Here is a 20,138-nt window from a genome sequence, read left to right as displayed (position 1 = left end):
TTTTCTAAGATGAGTTTTTATTGTTTGATATCTTACATTTAGGTCTTTAATTAATTTTGGAGCATATAAAGATCAAATTTCATTTTTCTGCAAGGTATTAATATAGTTTTTCTAAAACAATTTGTTGAAGAGATTGTCCTTTACATGCTAGATGGTCCAGGCATTTTCATGAAACAATATCTACGTATTTATATAATCAGATTTATATTATGATATTCCATTTTATTCCATAGTCCCTATGTCTTTATGCAATAAAAACAGCTTTTTATCGTTGAGGGTCACCACAGCATGAGGGCTGTACTGAGGCGTAGGTAGCAGCAGTGGGAAGGCTGAGAAGCACTGCTTAGAGACTCACTTGGGGAGGGGCCTTCTCAACACAAAAGTAAAAACAAACCAACCAACCCTTCTTAGTCCAGTAAGTAAAGTCCCTTACAAATAGATCTACCAACCTAAATTAACCCTTCAGATGCTTGCAGCTCTGAACAACTGACAACTGCAACATCACAAAGGCTGCAGGGAGGGGCAGTACTTCATAGCCAAGCACTCTGTCATTTTTGAAAAAAAAAAATCAATGAATCAAACAAACAAACAAACAAAAAACAAAAACAAAGAAAACCACTGATTTGTGACAGACAGTATTTTAAGTCATTACGACTTGAGATGACTTAGATAATGGCTAAATTTTACTGTGAGCTTGCTGGATTTGGGATCACATACAAGATACACTTCAAGCCTTGCCTGTGTGGGAATTTACAAAAGTTTCCACTGAGGGGAGGAGAAGAACCACCATGCCAGTGACATCATCTCCTGGAGTGAGGTCCTAGACTGACTAAAAAGCAAAGGTTAAGGAAAACAGCCGAACACCAGTATTCACCTTTGCTTCCTATTTGTGGACACAATGTGACCAGCTGCCTCACTTTAGATCTTACTTCCCACAAGGATGGACGGTACTCTTCACTCATAAGCCAACATGAACCCTTCCTCCCTTCCTTCTCATCAGGTATTTGGTCATAGCAGTAAGAAAGGTAACCAATTCAATTTGCATGTAGCAATACATAGCTAGAAGAATTCACTCACAATATTTTTCTTCTTTTTAAAGGTATATATTCTGCTGAATGTAACCCAGTCCCATGACTGCAAGCCTTGCCTGTCTACTACAAAAGATGGCCAGACTCTATATCGTCTATTACTAGGAGTCCTCTCTAAGGAAAGTTCTAAACATACTTTGTTTTCCAAAAAAGATACATGTTTGGTGTTTCTGGCTTTGCTACACTCTGTAGGCATGATAACAGTACCATACCAACAGATGACTGTAAAATGTTTGTTTCCTAGTAATGCCCAACACAGAGTTGACAGATCTAGTATGAATCGCCAGAATGTTATTTCTAAGCTTTAGTAATCAACAATTCATAAAAATAAATGCATGATCAGTGTAATGAAAAGGGGGAGTATAGATTCTGAATTCTAATAAAACACAGTATAGTGGTTATCAGACCACACTAAATTAACTGCATCAAGTTATAGAATCAGGTAGGCCTAGAGAAGGCACTTTGAGGACTCTGAGGCCATAAATTAATTCTGATGCTAGAACTCCATTCAGGCTCAATGCTGAGTTTCCAACTGATGATGCCACTATTCCACAATAAGGAAGTCACTAAAATAAGAATGCCAAAATGACAGAGTAGCTTTAAAGCAAGTACTATGCTTTGTTATTTTCTTAAAAAAATACTCTTCAGAAAAAAAAAATATAAAAAGTCCCACATGGTAAAATATTTGTTAGTGTGTATAGAAAAGCCACTGTGCCAGTTCTGTCTTTTGAAAAAAGCATAATTAGTCATCTGGGATGGTATCGGTAGCATATAAAATATTCTAGAAAATGTATCTGGAAATTTTATAAAAGTAGCATTTTGAAAAGAAAAGTTTTTAAACAGCTGGTAGTTTTCTTTCCCAACATTACAGAACACAACTAAAAATGTAGGCTGTGTATCTTCTTGATTGAAAGCACTAAGACTGCTGTTCATTTAAAATCATTGTGATTGTCAACTGTCATTCAATGACAGCTCATCTGTGGCACCTATACTGCTGTTTTATGTTCTAGGAGACAAACAATGAAGAGGTCACTTCTCAGGGGCCCAGTCTTTCTAAGGACACAGATTAAACATCCCGTTTCTAAATCCAGTATGAGGCTGCATCCCCAACCTCAAACTAACAGCAATCTAATATCCAGCTGAGTAGCAAATCACTGTGAGTACAGAGAGATCCATCACCATGAGGGTTTTTGGTTTTTGTTTGTTTTGAAAACAGGAGCCCTATCTAACTAAAGTGGTAAGCTCTAAGCTCTTTGCCCCAAACACAAAACAATAGCTGACTTCTGGCTCAAAATCTAGATACATGTTTATAAATCCTTACAGCTGAACAGAGGATCTATTTTCATGCCAGTTCCTTCCAAAAGACAGGAGCACTTCTTATTATACCAGAGGAAAAGGGGTAAAAATGACAGAAACATTTCTCATTACAACAGAGGAAAATGAAATATGAAAAAATGAAAAACTGGCCATATAAACTTGAAGTGATAAGAGAGGAGTCGAGGAGGAAAGAGCTGTACTTTGAGCCCATCACCTTATTTCCTCTCTCAAACTCCTTCCCTCAGGAAGTTTCTTCTAAAAGTGCATATAAAAAGTTATTTTTTAAAAGTATATATTTTATCTCTCTAGATCACTTGCTTAACAGAAGGGTCTTGCTTCTAGGATTTAGCTTTTCTTCCTTCTAGAAGGATTAGTTTAAAAATGACTTATCATACTAAAAATGAAGTTCTAGCTTTTTATTATAATATTAAGATAGTTCTGAAAATATAGGCTGGTTCCGTAATGATCATATTACGTTTTCTTCTTTGTACTGTATTTGTGACCTTTTAGATATTTAGTTGTTGTCTATCAGTTTTTTGCTTATTTGAGTTTTGTTTCTGTTTGTTTGTTTGTTTCCAGACAAGATTTCTCTGTATAACCCTGGCTGTCTTGGAACTCATTTTGTAGACCAGGGTGGCCTCGAACTCACAGATCTGCCTGCCTCTGCCTCCCAAGTACTGGGATTAAAGATGCTCACCACCGCGGTCCAGTTTTTGAATTGTATTTTAAAAGCATGCTCTAACATTTTGAATTTTCAATAAAACCATCCCCCAAGTTCCCCATAAATAAGACTTCAAAAGAAGTCCAGATTTTTTTGATTAACTATTTATGAAACTGTGCTACCAAGCACAGATGACTTCATGTAGACTACCCTCTGTAGACTGGGGAGGGTAACAGTGAATTAGGGTGAGGAAGCTATCTCTGTTCATTCTCTTCCAATCCCTCCAACTACACCAAGAAGAAGTCTTACTATGGTGTCAGGATGGCATTAAGAACGACACTGACTTCTGCCTACTCTCCCTTTTAAACAAAGAACATTCAGTTGGAAGGCTTATTCGGGGACATGCATTTCTCGCTAGAAACTTTCAGCAGGACTGCTTTTTTACCTGTGTCTGCCTTCTGTTTATAACAAGAGTTAACAACTGTTAACTAAAGTGTATTTCAAGTATATTTGGAAAAATAATCATATCAGTGCACAAACATATTATATAGGAAACTACTTTGTATATATGGCCAAAGGAAACATTTTTTAGTGGGGCATTAAATCATCTATTTGATCAAGACAAGATATTTGTGATGTGCATGTATTCATCAATTTAGCTATCATGAAGAATGAAAGATTTTTTTTAAGTACAGGCAAAGCAGAAGAGGAGATAATTGAAACTGAACTCATTTATGGATGAGGTGGTATACAGGTAGGACTTGAAAGAATTCAGACAAGCATAGAGAAGAGAACTCTAAACAAGGGAAGCAGAACAAAATACCTCTGACTGGTAGCATGTTGGACACATGGGTTGTAGGATTGTTAAATCTACAGTATCATTACTAATGTATTATTAAGTAGGTGTATATTGCTGCATAAAATTTCTCCTTAAGAAATTGGATAGTATCTTTGATCTGTAAATGTAAAGTCACTGATGTATAATGCTTATTTGGCTTATAAAAGGTAAATAACACCAAGGAAAAAGAGAATTCACAGTGAATCAAAACAGTATTTTCCTACAATAAACTACCAATAAAAACTTTTAGCTACTAAATAAAACATTTTACATATCTACTAAATAGTTTTATTTCAGAGGTCAAATTTGCCATATTTAAAGCTTACCTATTAGAATTAATTTTTTTTTTTTCTTCGAGACAGGGTTTCTCTGTGTATCCTTGGCTGTCCTGGAACTCACTCTGTAGACCAGGCTGGCCTCGAACTCAGAAATCCACCTGTCTCTGCCTCCCAAGTGCTGGGATCAAAGGCGTGCGCCACCACTGCCCAGCTAGAATTAAATATTCTAAGGAGGGTGTGGTGGTACACACAGTGCTCTGGAGGAATAAGCAGTCAGATCTCTGAGTTCAAGGCCATCCTGGATTATGAAATGAGTTCTAGGACAGCCTGGACTATACAGAGAAACTCTGTCCTAAAAAACAAATAAATTAAATATTGTATACCCAACTCCCCCAAACTAAGGTGTGCATTAATGGCACTTATCCATCGTAATAAAGGAGGCAGAATATCTTCAAGGTTGAAGAATATTAGTGATACCTTCCAAAAGGCTTGGTCCCAAGCTACTGCTGCCATTTGCAGGGAGTGAGGAGGAGTGGATGTGTGTTTGGGAACTTGAAGGAGTAAAGCTAAGAGAAAGGAGGTTGGACTTGAGGAGAGGTATGGAAGGGATGGGCTAAACCTTGCCAAGTCCCCCTCTTTCTTGGCCACCATGAGGTAAATAGCTTCTGCCATGCCATTTTACCTGACCAGAGGCTGAGAAGCAGCAGAGCAAAGGACAGGGACAACAACTGCGATCTAAAAGCATTCTCTCCCTGATCGTCAGTTATCTTCTGAAGGTGACAAAATGCCCAGCATAATACTTAACAGAATTTAGCCAAGGGATTTAATTTTCAACATTTAGATATTGTTTCCAAACAGTCAGAAATAATAATATCAGACTTTTTTTGACCTTTAGTTCTTTTCAGTTATCCCAGATTTTAAAATCATTAAGCACTGAATACATTTTATATAGCGTTCATATTTCATTGTTTTGAGATGCCTAACTAGGAGAAAGAAATCAGTATAGTCAAAGTAAGACCATTATTAACAAGTCTTTATTTGTTAGAACTTCAAAGGACTATTCTACAAACATTCAATAATAACCATAAAAGTCAAACCAAAACATGAAGAAAAGCATCAAGAGGCTGGAAAAAAAGATACTTGTCTGCTACAAATGAAAGCATTAGAAGCAACAGTGCTGCGTGCATCTTTAACATTAACTTTTTTTATACTAAGGATACTTAAACTTCTTTTGTTATACCAATGAGGTCTCACTAGATCTTCACGCTCCAGCTACCTTAGACAGCAACAAGGGGCCAATGCATGGCTTTTTCCACTTGGAAGCAGACATACCTCTAGTACAGTAATTCTGAAATTAGTATCATGTGTTACTTTATTCTAGGAGATTTTAACAGTACTGGCATGAAACCCAGGGCCTCAGGCATGATTGGTAAGCATTCTACCACACACCTGAATTAGAAAAAGGGCTCTCTGGGTAGCTAAATTTGGGAAATGCTATTTAAACATTCATTTGGAAATTATATGCATGCAAGCATAGCATAAAGTCTTTGAAGAGCTGTGTTCATAAGCAAACCAAAGTTAAACTTGGGGGAAGGAGGTGTGGCTTGATGGTAGAATGTTTGCCTTGTATTGGAAATGCCCCAGGTTTGATCTCCAATGCTGAAAACAAAAGTTAAGCTTGGTTAAATCTTGTGTGTTGTCATATGACTTGATGTGGAACACTGCTTAGAAGTAAACTATTGCTTTAGTACAGTCTTGACGGGAAACAGCAATTTGGAAAACTATGATCTCTTCAAATTTCCTGAGGCTGTACATGTGCAAGGCCCTAGGTTTCATTCCTTCCCAGCATCCCAAGAAAAAAGTTTACAGTGGGAGCACAGGCTTGTGATAGAATCTTACCAAGCATGCACGAGGCCCTGGTTTCCAATCACAGTACCACTAAAACAAAACAATAAAACCAGACACCAGAACACACACAGTAACTGAGGACTAGAGAGATCACACCCAGTTAGGAGCAAAGCCAGAACTTTGAACCTTAGTTCTCAATCCCCAGGCTACCATTGTTTCTACTACTGAAATTACAAAGTCGGGCTCTTCACAACTGATGGAAAAGCAATTAATTTAAATTTAACGTTTGAGTCTCAGTGTCACATTTTTGGTCTGTGTTTCCTTCAGCTTTTTTGTTTTGTTGTTTTGTTTTTGTTTTTTTACGAGACAGGGTTTCTCCGTATAGCCCCGGCTGTCCTGAAACTCACTCTGTAGGCCAGTCTAGCTTTGAACTCAGAAATCTGCCTGCCTTTGCCTCCCAAGTGCTGGACCACCATGTACCACCACCGCCCGGCTCCTTCAGCATTTTTAATTCTTTATTAAAAATTGGGTCCTCCAAACGAGATTCCTTTTAGTAGTTCTGAGGAATGACAAAGTTTAACCTGAAATAACCATTACACCAAGGCATTCAGACTACCTGGGCTATAATTTACCTGTAATTTCTGTCAGCTCAATGAATCAAGGGGTTGATAATCGGGTGACTTACTTAGCACATAGCGACACCATACTAACAGGAACAAATACAACTAACCTCAAAAACGGCCAGACCTTAACACCTACATATGGGACTATCATCAACAGAATGAAGTTTTGACTCCATAGTTCAGAGCTACTAAATGAGGTTGACTCCTGTATTTTTCTGATCAAGAAAAAAAAATGTGTTTTGACTACAGTCTCTAAATCTGAGTTTTCCTCAACTCCACACAAGTCCGAGATAATGTAAGAATTAACAAAACACAATTTGCTCGGTGAGGAGAAAGTATAGTTGCGTGCTATTCCCTCTTCAACAGGATGAGGACGAGGTTCATTCAGTATGGTCATGGTGCAACTTTCAAAGCCTTGGAAATCAAAGGTGAGGGCTGTTAACAACTTCCGTGTGCTAGCTCGACTTCCTCTTGGTGAACTTGGCTCTGCTTCCCTAACCCTCTGCACCTGCACATCAGCGGGCCTCGGCGTCGCCTCCATCCTAAAGGGGACCCACCGGGCTGGCGGGGCGACGGGGTGCCGGGAAGCCTCCAACAAAGGCGCCGGGCATCCGCGCCCAGGTGACACCTCCCCGCAGCCCCGCGCCGGCTCTGCCCGCCCAAGGCCGCGGACCGACAGGCCCCGGGTCCCACCGAGGCGGGCTCAGGTGGGGGCCGGGCGGTGACACCGCGACGCCGCCACCGCAGGCCAACCCCGGAGACGCCCGCCCGAACCACGCCGCGTCTCGCCGCGCGACCGCGCCGGGGGCGGGGACGCTGTTACCTGCCGCGGGCTCTGCCGCTCCCCGCTAGCGCCGCTCTCTTGGCAACCGCGGCAGCCGCACGAAGGCCGCCAGCCCAGGGCCTAGTGACAGCTACCAGCGTGCACCGCGCACGCCCACGCCGGCGTCGACGTCGGCGGCCTCGGTCCCCGCCCCCGTCCGCTGCTCGGCGGCCACGGCTGGCCGGCGCCACAGCGCCCTCACGCGGGCAACCGTGGAGACGGCGGCGAGAAGGCGGGAGCAGGCGTTTGCAGCTCGCCGGGTGAACAAACCCTCCTTTATGAAGGAGCGGCGGAATTGAAGACAGCGTTGAAGTATTATTTAAGTACGATCCTCAGGTGCGAGTAATTTCAGGCTCAGTCTATCTGGGATTGAGAGACCGTTTAGAACTTTTTTTTTTGTATCTAGCCTTTTTTCAAACGTATAGTTATTCCAAAGGGTTGTTTGTTTAGTTTTTGATCCAGACCATCGCATCAGGGAAAAGGAAAGTTTTTACAAGCGTTTTATGCGTACAAGTTTTAAACCACATGAGGAGAATGCTTTACTGAGGACGCTGTGCATTTTGCTATGTGTCAAGATTAAGTATTGCCAAAACTTATAATAATAATAAGTAATAATCTGTGTTAAAAGTAGAAGATAATAATTGTCCTTCAAATAAATGAGTTGACACCAAATAGTAGTTATCTTTGTTTTATTGTCAAAGATTATTTACTTATATTGTATGTGGGAGTGCCTACAGGTATGTATGTGCATGCATGGAGCCCAGAAGAAAGAGTCAGATGCCCTGAAATTGCAAGCTGTGCTGGAAACCTAACTTTACAGTCCTCTGAAAGAGCAACCAAGTGCTCTTAACCACAAAGCCAGCTCTCTATCCCAAGCTTTTATTTTTTAAGCTATTATTCCCTCTTATGATCTCAAATTGTTGGAACAAAATAGTAATTTATACAGCCATGTGATAAACTTTAAAGCACTTCAAAGGCTGATGTTAGAAAATGTATCTGAAATCACAAACTTCCAGTATACTTAAGACCGTTTTTGTTTTGAGACAGAGTCTTGCCACATAGCCCAAGATGGCCCTGTACTCACTGTATAGCCCAAACTGACCTTGAACTTTCAGCAATCCTACCTCAACCTCCTAAATGCTGGGATTACAGATATATGCCATCATCCTTGGATTAGACCCATTTAGAAATGCTTCCAGTTTGTTCAGTGTCAGGTAATTATGACTATGAAATTATGAAATGGAACATCAATAAACAAGATTTGTGTCCTGGCTAATTTTATGTCAACTTGACACAAGATAGAGTCTTCTGAAGGGGGGAGGGGAACCTCAATTGAGAAAATGCTTCCATAAGATCCAGCTGTAACTCGTTCTTTTAAATAGTGATTGAACTGGGAGGGCCTACCCCATGATGGGTGGTGCTATCCCTGGGTTGGTGAAAGCAGGCGCAGTAAAACCATGGGAGCAAGCCAGTAATCAGCTCCCACCTCTAGGTTTCTGCCGTTTGGGTTCCTGTCCTGACATCCTTCAGTGATGAACAGTGCTATGGAAGTGTAAGCTAAATAAATCTTTTCCTCCCCAAGTTTCTTTGGTAATGTTGCTTCATCACAACAAAAATAACCTTAACTAAGACAATTTCCATTATACAAGCTATGTTTTAAATAACAGCTTTCTATTTTTAAAGACGTCCTACTGAAATTCTACGGCCTGATATGTTTGTTTATACCCACACCAGATCTTTTACTGTCTCGAACTTTCAAAATGTATCTTGTAGGAGCAATTAAGTTATGACTTTTTTCATTTCTGCTATAGTGGGAATGTATATCAGAAACTCATTTTCTTTTTGCTTCTCAAAAGTTCTATGAATGGTTAGGCAAGATACTAGACTCTACCACTGTCTTTTCTTCTTCTTCTTCTTCTTCTTCTTCTTCTTCTTCTTCTTCTTCTTCTTCTTCTTCTTCTTCTTCTTCTTCTTCTTCTTCTTTTTTTTTTGGTTTGGTTTTGGTTTTTATGAGACAGGGTTTCTCTGTGTAGCCTTGGCTGTCCTGGAACTCACTCTGTAGACCAGGCTGGCCTCGAACTCAGAAATCCACCTGCCTCTGCCTCCCAAGTGCTGGGATTAAAGGCATGTGCCACCACCGCCCGGCACACCACTGTCTTTTCATTGCTAACAGAGACCTTACACCTGGTTTTTGCAACTGTTTCAGTCTTGGAACTACCATATCTAAAGCGAAATGTAATGGTCAATCAACCTCTGACATTTTGGGTGCATCAGACAGAAGCTAATAAACAGTACTAGTTCAAATAAAGGAGACTTAGATAAAGTGGGTTTTAGGACAGGTATTTCAGCTCTGGACCTGTGGAAAGTACCTGTACAGCCTCTGCTCCATTATCTAACCTCTTCCTACCCAACCTATCCAGAGAAGACCTTCCTCCTGGCCCAAATCTTGAGCTTTCTGCTCATTTCAGGGACAGAAAGGCTAGTAGTCAAGCCCATCTAACATCCTTCCAGTGCAGGCCAACTCTGCTCTCTGGGTCTCTAGAGCGCCATAGGTGGAAGGTCGGGCGCCTTGGCAGTGCGTTCTCTGCCCGGAAGGGGGCGCTCAAGCCGACAGACGGCCGCTACCGGATCCCGCCTGGCCGCCGCGCATGCTACCTTGGCCCGGGAGCTAGCCGCCCGCTACAGCCGCGCGTGCTCCCACCCTGTCCCGGTTCTGGTAACTGCGGGTTCGGTCCCGCGTGGGTCCCTGAGTCGGCCATGGCAGCGGCTGCGGCGGAAACGCGCGTGTTCCTGGAAGTGCGGAGACGGCTGCAGAGCGCGCTGCTGATCCTGGGGTAAGGGAGGAAGCACCGGTGCGCGGGGCCGCGTGCGTGGGCCCGGCGCGCGACCAGGAGGCTGGTCCGCGTGTGCGCGTGTGCGCGGCACGGGAGCGCGGATGCGCGGGACAATGTGCGCGTGCGCGGGACGAGATGGTGTGGCTGGCGAGCGCTTGAGCCACTGAACCATGTCCCCAGCCTGTCTGCGAACTTTTAGTTTCATATTGACTACACAAACAAGAAACTTTTAGAGGGTAAAATGCTCCTTTTTGCTTATGGTCAGCAATTTTAATGGTTTGTGATCTCTTCATGGGTTTTGCCTATTTCTTTGTGACAAATGTATCAAATAGATGTGAAGATCTAACAGAGCAGCACAGTTTTTTGTTTGTTTTTCTGTTTTGTTTTGTTTTGTTTTGTTTTGGTTTGGTTTGGTTTGGTTTTTCGAGACAGGGTTTCTCTGTGTAGCCCTGGTTGTCCTGGAACTCACTCTGTAGACCAGACTGGCCTCAAACTCAGAAATCTGCCTGCCTCTGCCTCCCAAGTGCTGGGATTGTATTTTTTTTTTTCTTAGCTTCTCCTCTTTTCCTAAAATCTGATAAGTAGCTAAAGTGGCAATTTTGCATATGACCTGAGAACTAAGCTCAAATCCTAGCTTTCTCACATGGGCAGAATAATTTTATCTGAATTTCTTCAGTTTTAAGATTGGGATTAAACCGGGCAGTGGTGATGCACGCCTTTAACTGCAGCACTTGGGAGGCAGAGCCAGTCGGATTTCTGAGTTCGAGGCCAGCCTGGTCTACAGAGTGAGTTCCAGGACAGCCAGGGCTACACAGAGAAACCCTGTCTTGAAAAAAACAAAAACAAACAAACAAACAAGATCGGGATTAAGTCCAGACTCGGTGCAATTCATTTGTGTAGCATGTACGGACCTTGAGTACTCCCCAGTATGGGGATGAAGGGTGGGGAAGAGTGAGGTCAATATCCATAATTTCTGTCCACTTTGTTTGGTAATTAAGAGTACAAACATTACCAAATACAGCTGCTTAATCCCTCTTACAGAACAAAGTCTGTAAGCCAGTTGAGAAACCTACTTTGCTAGGCTCTTGCTTGTCTCTCTGGTCTATCCACTGTTGACTTCTAACACAACTCGGTTCCCTTACCCTAGAAAGAACCATGGTCTGGCCTCATTCAACCAGTCTGCACAGTTTCCCTGCTTCTTGAGCTGTGTTGACCTGCATATTAGTCAGGGCTCTCTAGAGTAACAGAAATTATTGAATGAATCTCCCTATAAATGGAAAGGGATTTGTTAGAATAACTTACAGCCTTCAGTCCAGATCATCCAACAGTGGCTGGCTACGAGTGAATGCTGAGTCCAAAAATCCAGTAATTACTCAGTCCATAAGGCTGTGTGTCTCAGCTGGTCTTCAGTGTACCTCGGAATGCCAATGAGAGTGAGGGCAAGTAGGCAAAGTGTGAAGAGCTTCCTTCTTCCATGTCCTCTTCCAGCAGAAGTTGTGGCTTATATTTGAGGTGACTTTTCCCAGCTCAAAAGGTCTGGATAAAAGCATGTCTTTCTACCTCAAAGGTAAGAAGTGAGTCTTCTTACTTCCAATTAAGCAAAAATCCCTCACAGTGTGCTCTCCATTTGGGGGTTTTAATTAATTCCTGATGTAGTCAAGCTGACATAGCCAACCGATGCATCACTTGTTGTTTCAATCTGCTTTTCACAACATGTTTTTGTTGCTGTTTTGTTAAGACAGGGTCTAACAATATATTCATGGCTGGTATACGTTACTATGTAAACCAGGCTGACCTTGAACTCCTAGGGATCTGCCAGCCTGAGCTTTCACAGCTCTGGGAGCCTCCAACAAGGCTTTGAGGTTCATGTTTCATCTCTGTTATAGCTTAAATGAATATTCCTTTCCTGTTTCTTTCTGAGTAATTTTCCCTTGTCTGAGTCTCTCATAAACCATTTTCTTATTTTTCTATTTATTATCATTATTAATTGTTGTTATTGTTATTTTTATTTCCAGAAAGTGTTTATTATGGGTCAGCAGCATTAGCTTTGCTTTATAAGGGGTGTGTTTGCTTGCACACACACACACACACACACACACACACACACGTACACACGTCTGTAGTGTTGGAGTTAGGCAAATACATTTGCCACTGAGCCACACCCCCAGACTTGCTTAAAGTCTTTTTTATGACATATATACCCTTGGTTTATACCTAAGTGTGGAATTACTGTAATATAGGATAGATGTGTGCATCACTTTGTGCGGAACTGTCAACAGTTCTCTAAGGTGGCCAGTCTTGAGTCTGGGACACTCTGAAGAGGATGTGGAGGTATTTCACGGTAGTTTTAATTTCCTTGGTGATGTACAGTGTTGAGAGCTTTTTCATCTACTTTTTGATAATCCAAGGGCATTCTTTTGTAAAGTATCTTACGGTTTCTAGTTAGTCTTGTTGCTAAGTTGAAACAGTGCTTTACAATATAAAGCCCCATGAGTTTGTGGATGATTTCTGTCATCTGTGGTAGATATTTTCATTTTTCTAATGCAGGTTGAGTCTGCCTTATTGGAAAAGGTCTGGGTGGGCCTGAAGTGTTTCATATTTTGGACTTTTCTGGAGTTTGTAGTTTTTGCATAGATTTTATTCATTGAGCATCCCTAATCTGGAAATCCAAAGTGATTTGGAACTGTATCTTTTTTGTTCCAGGGCATTTTGGCTTCTCCACATGGGGATACTCAGTGTATTCTGTCTTTTGATCAGCAAAAATTTTAATCTTAATAAAATCCAGTGTCTCGGGGGCTGGAGAGATGGCTTAGCAGTTAAGAGCACTGACTACTCTTCCGAAGGTCCTGAGTTCAAATCCCAGCAACCACATGGTAGCTCACAACCACCCATAATGAGATCTGATGCCCTCTTCAGGTATGTCTGAAGATAGCTACAGTATACTTAGATATAATAATAAATAAATATTTAGGCCGGAGAGAGCAGAGGTCCTGAATTCAAATTTCCAGCAACCACATGATGACTCACAACCAACAGTACAGCCACAGTGTACTCATATACATAAAATAAATAAATCATTTTTTTTAAATAAAAAAAAAACCAGTGTCTCAACTTGTTTTCAACAGCCTTATTTAACGCATTAAATCTTTGTCTACCTCAACTTTGTGAATACACCCCTCACCCTCCAAGTCCTTCAGGATTCTTTTAGCGATGGCTTTATTTAGAGGTGGGTCTTGCTGTGCTAGCCAGGCCGTTTTTGAACTCCTGGGCTTAAGGTACTGTATGCTTCCCTGACCTCCCGAGTCTGTGGGACCATGTGCATGGCTGACACTGTGCTCAGCTTTTCTGTGTTTGTTTTCTGGGGGACTTACCACTTTTATTTCTGTCTCTGGCACATTGGATTAATTTTTGTGTTCACGGTGAAATATGAGTCAAAGTTTATTTTATTGCCAGACAGTGGTGGCGCACGCCTTTAATCCCAGCACTTGGGGAGGCAGAGGCAGGCGGATTTCTGAGTTGGGCCAGCCTGGTCTACAGAGTGAGTTCCAGGACAGCCAGGGCTATACAGAGAAACCCTGTCTTGAAAAGCCAAAAAAAAAAAAAAAAAAAAAAAAAAAAAAAAGAAGAAGAAGAAGAAGAAGAAGTTTACTTTATTATGTATGGATATCCAGTTGGTCTGTGGCCTTTAACTACGACGGTAATTTTTCTTACTGGATAGCTTAGCATCATGTCACAAACCAGTTCCCTACATTGTTTGTGTGAACATTGTTTTCTGCTCTTATCCTTTAAACCGGTGTCTTTATAAGTGTTTTCCCCCCATGTAGCATACAGATGAGTGTTTTTGTCAAATAAATGTTGACAATTTATGTAGTTACTAGGATTTCTACTCCTTTTATTTATTGATATAGTTGAGTTATTTAGTTAATTAATTAATCTAGTTTTGGGTTTTTGAGACGGGCTTTCTCTGTGTAGTCCTGGCCATCCTGGAACTTGCTCTATAGTCTAGGCTAGTCTCCAACTCAGAGATTCACCTGTTTCTTCTGCCTTGATTAAAGGTATGTGGCACCTGGCATACATACATACTTACATATATGTGTGTGTGTGTATGTGTGTATATATGTGTATATATGATATGTGTGTGTATATATGTATATAGCATCGATTAGACATCATTTTCAATCATGGGTGCTTCCTTCTACACACTAACTTCACCTTCATCATTTGAGATGATAGGTGTGTGCTAAGTGTGTGCTAAGGGTGTGTCTGTCTGTATTCCAGCCAGAGGGATTAAAGGTGTGTGCTAAGAGCTAAGCCACACCATAACTAGAAAGAGGTTTTTTTTTTCCCAGTTAATAACACAATCTTGGGGTTCTCGGTGTGATCAAATACCCTGCAGCAGATGGGTTTTGTGGTATTTGTATATTCTTTTGTTGACCCTCTGCTCCACACCCATCCCCACTTGCTGGTCCCTTTCTGTTCCCCATTTGCTCTCTTCTGTGTCAATAGCAAATGTATTCTGTTACCTTGCTTTTCTTTTTCATCTCCCTACTTCCTGAGGACCTCATTTCTCATTCTCACTGTCTCCTTTCTTGTTATATGACCTAAAACTACCTTCACCCACATGTATATAAAAATTAAAATGCCAGGCAGTGGTGGCATATGCCTTTAATCCCAGCACTTGGGGAGGCAGAGGTAGATGGATTTCTGAGTTCGAGGCCAGTCTGGTCTACAGAGTGAGTTCCGGGACAGTCAGGGCTATACAGAGAAACCATGTCTGGAAAGAAAAAAAAAAAGAAGAAGAAGAAGAAAAATTAAAATCTAGTATCTACATTATCAGAGAAAACATGCTATTTGACTGAGTTTCATATAATGTAACAAACTGGATCCAGTTCTATCGAGTCTCCCGAGAGCCATGATTGTATTTTTTCTTCATGACAGAATAAAACTCCATTGTGTATATGGGCCACCTTTATTTTTTTCATAGTCTGAATTCATTTTCTTACCATTGTGAGTAATGCGGTTATAAACACAGATGTGAAAAAAAATCTGTGATAGGACCCAAGAGTCCTTTAGATACACACACACACACACACACACACACACACTCTTACACACATATACTCTCACACATACACACACATCCATCCATACACACATATACATTCTCACACATGCACACACATTCACACACACACATCCATACACACATCCATATACACCTCTCACACATACACACACACACACATACTCACACACATACACACACACACACACGAGTAATTTAGCCAGTCATGTCATTGCTTTAATTTTAGTTTTTGAAAAAATTTCATACTACTTTCTACAGTGTCTACACCACTTTACATTCCTGCTCATATTGACAGTGAATGAATGAATAATGGCCAGAGGGAAGAACAAAAAGTAAAATAAGAAGCATAAAGTAGTATACTAAATAGAGGGAAATAACTGGAAAACCACAATGAAGGTGAGGGGTGGAGAATAAGTCTTCTATTTAAATGAGGAGTAACATTTGCCAAGCACACTGAATGGAATGAGGTATGCATTATGAGGTGCCAAGCAGAAGAAAGCATGAAGGAGTGGGGCCAATAGGGTTTATATCTGAAGTGTGCAGAAGGCTCATATGTTGAAAGCCTGACTCCCAATGTATCAGTGTTCAGAGGTGACGCGATTTTGATGGCACTGAGCTCATCATTGGAGTAGCCCTTTGACAGACTCATAGCTACATGGATGGTTGGGAGAAATGGAAACTGTGAGGGGTGGGATCATGGTTAGAAGCAGCCTTTGCTCTTCAGCTCTCAGTGTGTCCTGACTGCCAGGAGACCAACAGCTGCACCATATGCTTCTCATCATAACATCCAGCTTTTCCTTGGATTCAAGACAACAGGCCTAAGAGCCCATGGACCAGAGTAACTTAAGCTAGAGATACATTGAAAATTTCTTCTTCCTAAGTTGCTTTTCTTGGGCACTTTATCACAGAGACAGTAAGCTAACAACACTGATTATTTCATGGCCAAGTGTTTAGTAACCCAATTACTAGTAACAAAATAAACAAAAGGTCTTGGTTTGCAGCATTGGATAAGTATTTTCACCATGGCATTTAGCCTGTAATAGTTGCAGATTTCCTGTTTCTTTAGTATCCAACATTTAAGAACTTGCTGAAGCTGAGTCTAGTCGTCTATCACTAAGTCTTATGGGGCATTTAAGGATGATAGCTGCTTCTCAGTGAGATGTGTTGTCCTTGGATAAGAAGGGGGTGGGCCCTTAATAATAATAGTAAGAATGCCTCAAGACACTGAAAGTCTCCACACAGGACACTCTGACTTCCTGGGCCTCTTTACTTTGGTAAAGGCGAGTCTCCACACAGGACACTGACTTCCTGGGCCTCTTTACTTTGGTAAAGTCGAGTCTCCTCACAGGACACTCTGACTTCCTGGGCCCCTTTACTTTGGTAAAGGCGAGTCTCCACACAGGACACTGACTTGCTGGGCCTCTTTACTTTGGTAAAGTCGAGTCTCCTCACAGGACACTGACTTGCTGGGCCTCTTTACTTTGGTAAAGTCGAGTCTCCACACAGGACACTCTGACTTCCTGGGCCTCTTTACTTTGGTAAAGTCGAGTCTCCTCACAGGACACTCTGACTTCCTGGGCCTCTTTACTTTGGTAAAGTCGAGTCTCCACACAGGACACTGACTTCCTGGGCCTCTTTACTTTGGTAAAGTTGAGTCTCCACACAGGACTCTGACTTCCTGGGCCTCTTTACTTTGGTCAAGTCGAGTCTCCTCACAGGACTCTGACTTCCTGGGCCTCTTTACTTTGGTACACAGTAGTGTGGTATAGGCTTATCTCATTGTTTTCCTTCTACTCTAGTCCTGATGTTGTTTTCTCCCAAGGAACCTTATTGGTTTGCCTTTTAAAAGCATTCAAAGGAGTTTTTAGTGGTTTCGTGGGGCAGGGCATGCCTGTAATCCTAACACTTGGGATTTGGAAGCAAGAGCATCAGGAGCTCCAGGTCATCCTCCATTACATAGCTGAGTTCGAGGTTGGACTGGGATTCACGAGACCTTGTCTTAAAAAGCATGTATGTATGTATGTATGTATGTATGTATGTATACAATTACTTACTGGGACTGTACATGCCAGCAAATTAAATCTCCGGGACTTCTTTTTAAATAGAAAATTGTCCATATAGACTAAGATTTGATGCTCATTACTATTGGAGTGTCATTTCTTTTAGACTTCTGGCACATAGATGACACTGTTGACATACACACAAACATTCATTCTCATCTATTTATATCTCTGTATCTATGTCCATCCTAAACCATGAATTCGTAGAGGTATCCTTACTTCTAGTCCATGACCACAGGGTAAAAGCATTTTCCCTTTGTCTCCATGTAACTGTATTCTTGCACAGTATAAATCCCACCTTTTGTTAGCCCCGTGATGTTTATCTTCCTGGCCAGTCGTCTAGGCGGGCTTCTGCTGGCTCTTCCCTGTTACCTCCTCCCCCCTCCACATGTTGCAACTTTCTTAGAGGCCAAGTGTGTTCTTGGAATCTATGGGTGTAAGTTCTAACGCCCCAGAGAGGTGTTGTCAGGAGGCAGGGCCTCTAAGAGGTCCTGAGGATGGAGCCACTAAGATGAGGGAGGTGCAAGCAGAGGGAGACACCCCAGAGCTGCCTTCCTACACATTATCTTATGGAGGCCAGGTGGTTCACGGAACAGCCAGCCAGATTTACAAGATCAGCTGAAAAATCGACACAAGAAAATATACATTTGTATTGAATGTGTGTAAACTTTTCTGCCTTGCCGGGACCTCCTAAGCAGTACAGTTGAGGACTGGAGACGCGCAGCCCACTCTGTTTTGGGTGTGATGTGCAATGCACACAGTGTCTGTGCTTTTTACTTAGCTCTATGTAAGTGGTTGAACTTTTCAGAGCCGGGAAGGGTAGTCATCCGAAGCAGGGGCAGTGGGGGCTCAGGTTCTCAATGGTGTTTCGGGGGCGGGGCGGGGGTGGGGGGAGACATTTCTAAGTGGCAGCTGTGCTTCAAAATTACTGCCGTAGCAAGGTGGACACCATACTATATTGTGGCTTATTTCGGCGCAGCCTGTAAGCTAAGAATTGGCTTTTTTTCTGATGTTGGGGGGGGGGTTGTTGTTGTTTGAGATAGGTTCCCACTGTTTTCAGGGTGGTGGAGAACTCTGCAAGTATTTACTCTCTGATTTTTACAGAATTCTTGCTGGCGTCTGTGTCTCTTCATGAAAATCTTGATTATCAGCTAACAGTTCTTTGATTTTTCTGACTTTAATGCTGGTCTCGGAAGCAAGAGTTAAAAACATGACCTGGGGATTTTTCATGGTGATGATGGGCTACAGCCCTGCCTGATCTAACCTAGTCCAGCTTGTCTCCCGGGGTCTGTTTCTGTTTTTCTGGGACAGGGACTTTAGGGTTTCTATGCTGGGTTAAGATTTTGATTTTGTAAGCTGTGTCTTTCATCAGAGAGAAGTCATTCACTTGGCTTTTATTTTGTGTTTATCAGTGAGCCAGATGAAGGAGGGATGCGCCTGGATGTTTCCATAACGCCCACCTCTCTTTTGATGAGAACCCCTGGCGGCTGCACCGAGATCCGGCTTCCAGCAGGGGTCAGACTCGTACCTTCCTCGTGCGGCGGGCTGCAGTACGTCCGTGGAGATGGTTTACACCTGCGCCTGCGGGCCCAGGCTGAATCCAGCCCTCGTGAGTAGGAGCGGCACCCCTGGAGGGCTTTGGCCATTGTTAGTTGAACTTTTCCCGGGTGAAAAGATTGGCAGTCAAAGACCGGTGGGATCGAGAAGTTCCAAGGCCTGCATCAGCTCTGCCAGTTATCAGCTGTGTGCCCTGAAGCGTATCACTTCCCTTTCTTGAACCTTCCTGTCTTTCTTTTAACAATATGTTTAAAAATACGCTTTAGTTTTCAGAGGATGTTTAGTCTCGTCGCAAATTTGAGCCGAGATTTCCCCCAAACCGCCCAGTTCATTTCTTTAATAGTAAATGCCCGGCTCACAGATAGGAGGATAAAATGATAAAGCAGTTGTATGAAACCTGGTTGGTTTTAAAACACTGCATAGATATGTTTTCATTCAGCAGACAGGTTAACTCCTACTAGGTGTGAGCCGTTTGCTGTGGGTGCTGGAAACACAGACGCCGACAAGCCACAAAGCCTTCTGGGAATGTGGAGTGTATATCCTAGTGGGTGGGAACAACAGACAAGGACCAGATAATTAAGTTGGAAACCGCACAATGCTGTGGGCACAGTAAGCAGAGTAAAGCCATGGAGAGTGACTGAGTTTAGTGAAGACCACCCTGAGGGTGTGACAGTTGGAGCGGTGGAAATTATTCCGGCCATGAAGAGACCATTCCAGATGGAACGGTACACGTAGATGACCCAAAGTTTTGTGTGAGACATAATGTATTGTTGTGGTTGGATTGTGGTAGTATATAAACTCAAAATGCATCTCGATGCAATTAGGTAGTAAACTTTTCATTTTGTAAGCTCTCATGATTTTTTTTTAAACTCTGCTTATTGCATTTCTTACAATGTGTTATAGACAAAGCAAACAGCATTGGAAGAAACTGTGTGGATGCTTCATGTCAGAGAAAGGCTTTGCTTTTTCTATTACACCTTGAGACCTTACTGTTGAGCCATCTGTAGGTACTTCATCAGAACTATGTGGAGTCTGGAGGTAGGGACAACAGGATTGTCCCCAAAAGCCAGTAATAGATGTAAAGCTATCCCCTGGGGGTAAGGGGGGGTACTCTTTTTTTTTTTT

General features: G+C 42.1%; 3 protein-coding genes across 12 annotated transcripts in view; 1 reads left to right on the top strand and 2 right to left on the bottom strand.

Annotated features, from left to right (window-relative positions):
* Window positions 1–7,666, bottom strand: part of Dop1a (DOP1 leucine zipper like protein A) — a 94,503-nt gene extending 86,837 nt beyond the window's left edge. For 7 of the 10 annotated variants that reach the window (XM_031345832.1, XM_031345823.1, XM_031345822.1 and 4 more), the window contains exon 1: window positions 7,477–7,665. The gene's annotated coding sequence lies outside the window, so the exon portion shown is untranslated. Of the gene's footprint in view, window positions 1–7,476 lie in introns of all 10 variants that reach the window. The other 3 variants (XM_031345829.1, XM_031345831.1, XM_031345833.1) reach the window with 2 other exon arrangements.
* LOC116073668 lies at window positions 1–10,235 on the bottom strand. The gene is made up of 5 exons (XM_031345717.1): window positions 10,132–10,235; window positions 9,627–9,699; window positions 7,595–7,750; window positions 7,162–7,469; window positions 1–545 (listed from the first exon to the last, which is right to left on the bottom strand). The coding sequence occupies exons 1-5, from the start codon at window positions 10,233–10,235 to the stop codon at window positions 455–457; spliced, it is 732 nt and encodes a 243-aa protein (XP_031201577.1). The 3' UTR covers window positions 1–454.
* Window positions 10,101–20,138, top strand: part of Ube3d (ubiquitin protein ligase E3D) — a 155,032-nt gene continuing 144,994 nt past the window's right edge. Inside the window, exons 1-2 of the mRNA XM_031343800.1 lie at window positions 10,101–10,310; window positions 18,869–19,065. Of these exons, the coding sequence (XP_031199660.1) occupies window positions 10,234–10,310; window positions 18,869–19,065 (274 nt within the window). The 5' untranslated portion in view covers window positions 10,101–10,233. The remainder of the gene's footprint in view (window positions 10,311–18,868; window positions 19,066–20,138) is intronic.

Source organism: Mastomys coucha, unplaced genomic scaffold, assembly GCF_008632895.1.
Source record: "Mastomys coucha isolate ucsf_1 unplaced genomic scaffold, UCSF_Mcou_1 pScaffold23, whole genome shotgun sequence".
NCBI lineage: Eukaryota > Metazoa > Chordata > Mammalia > Rodentia > Muridae > Mastomys > Mastomys coucha.
This window is presented reverse-complemented; position numbering and strand designations above follow the sequence as displayed.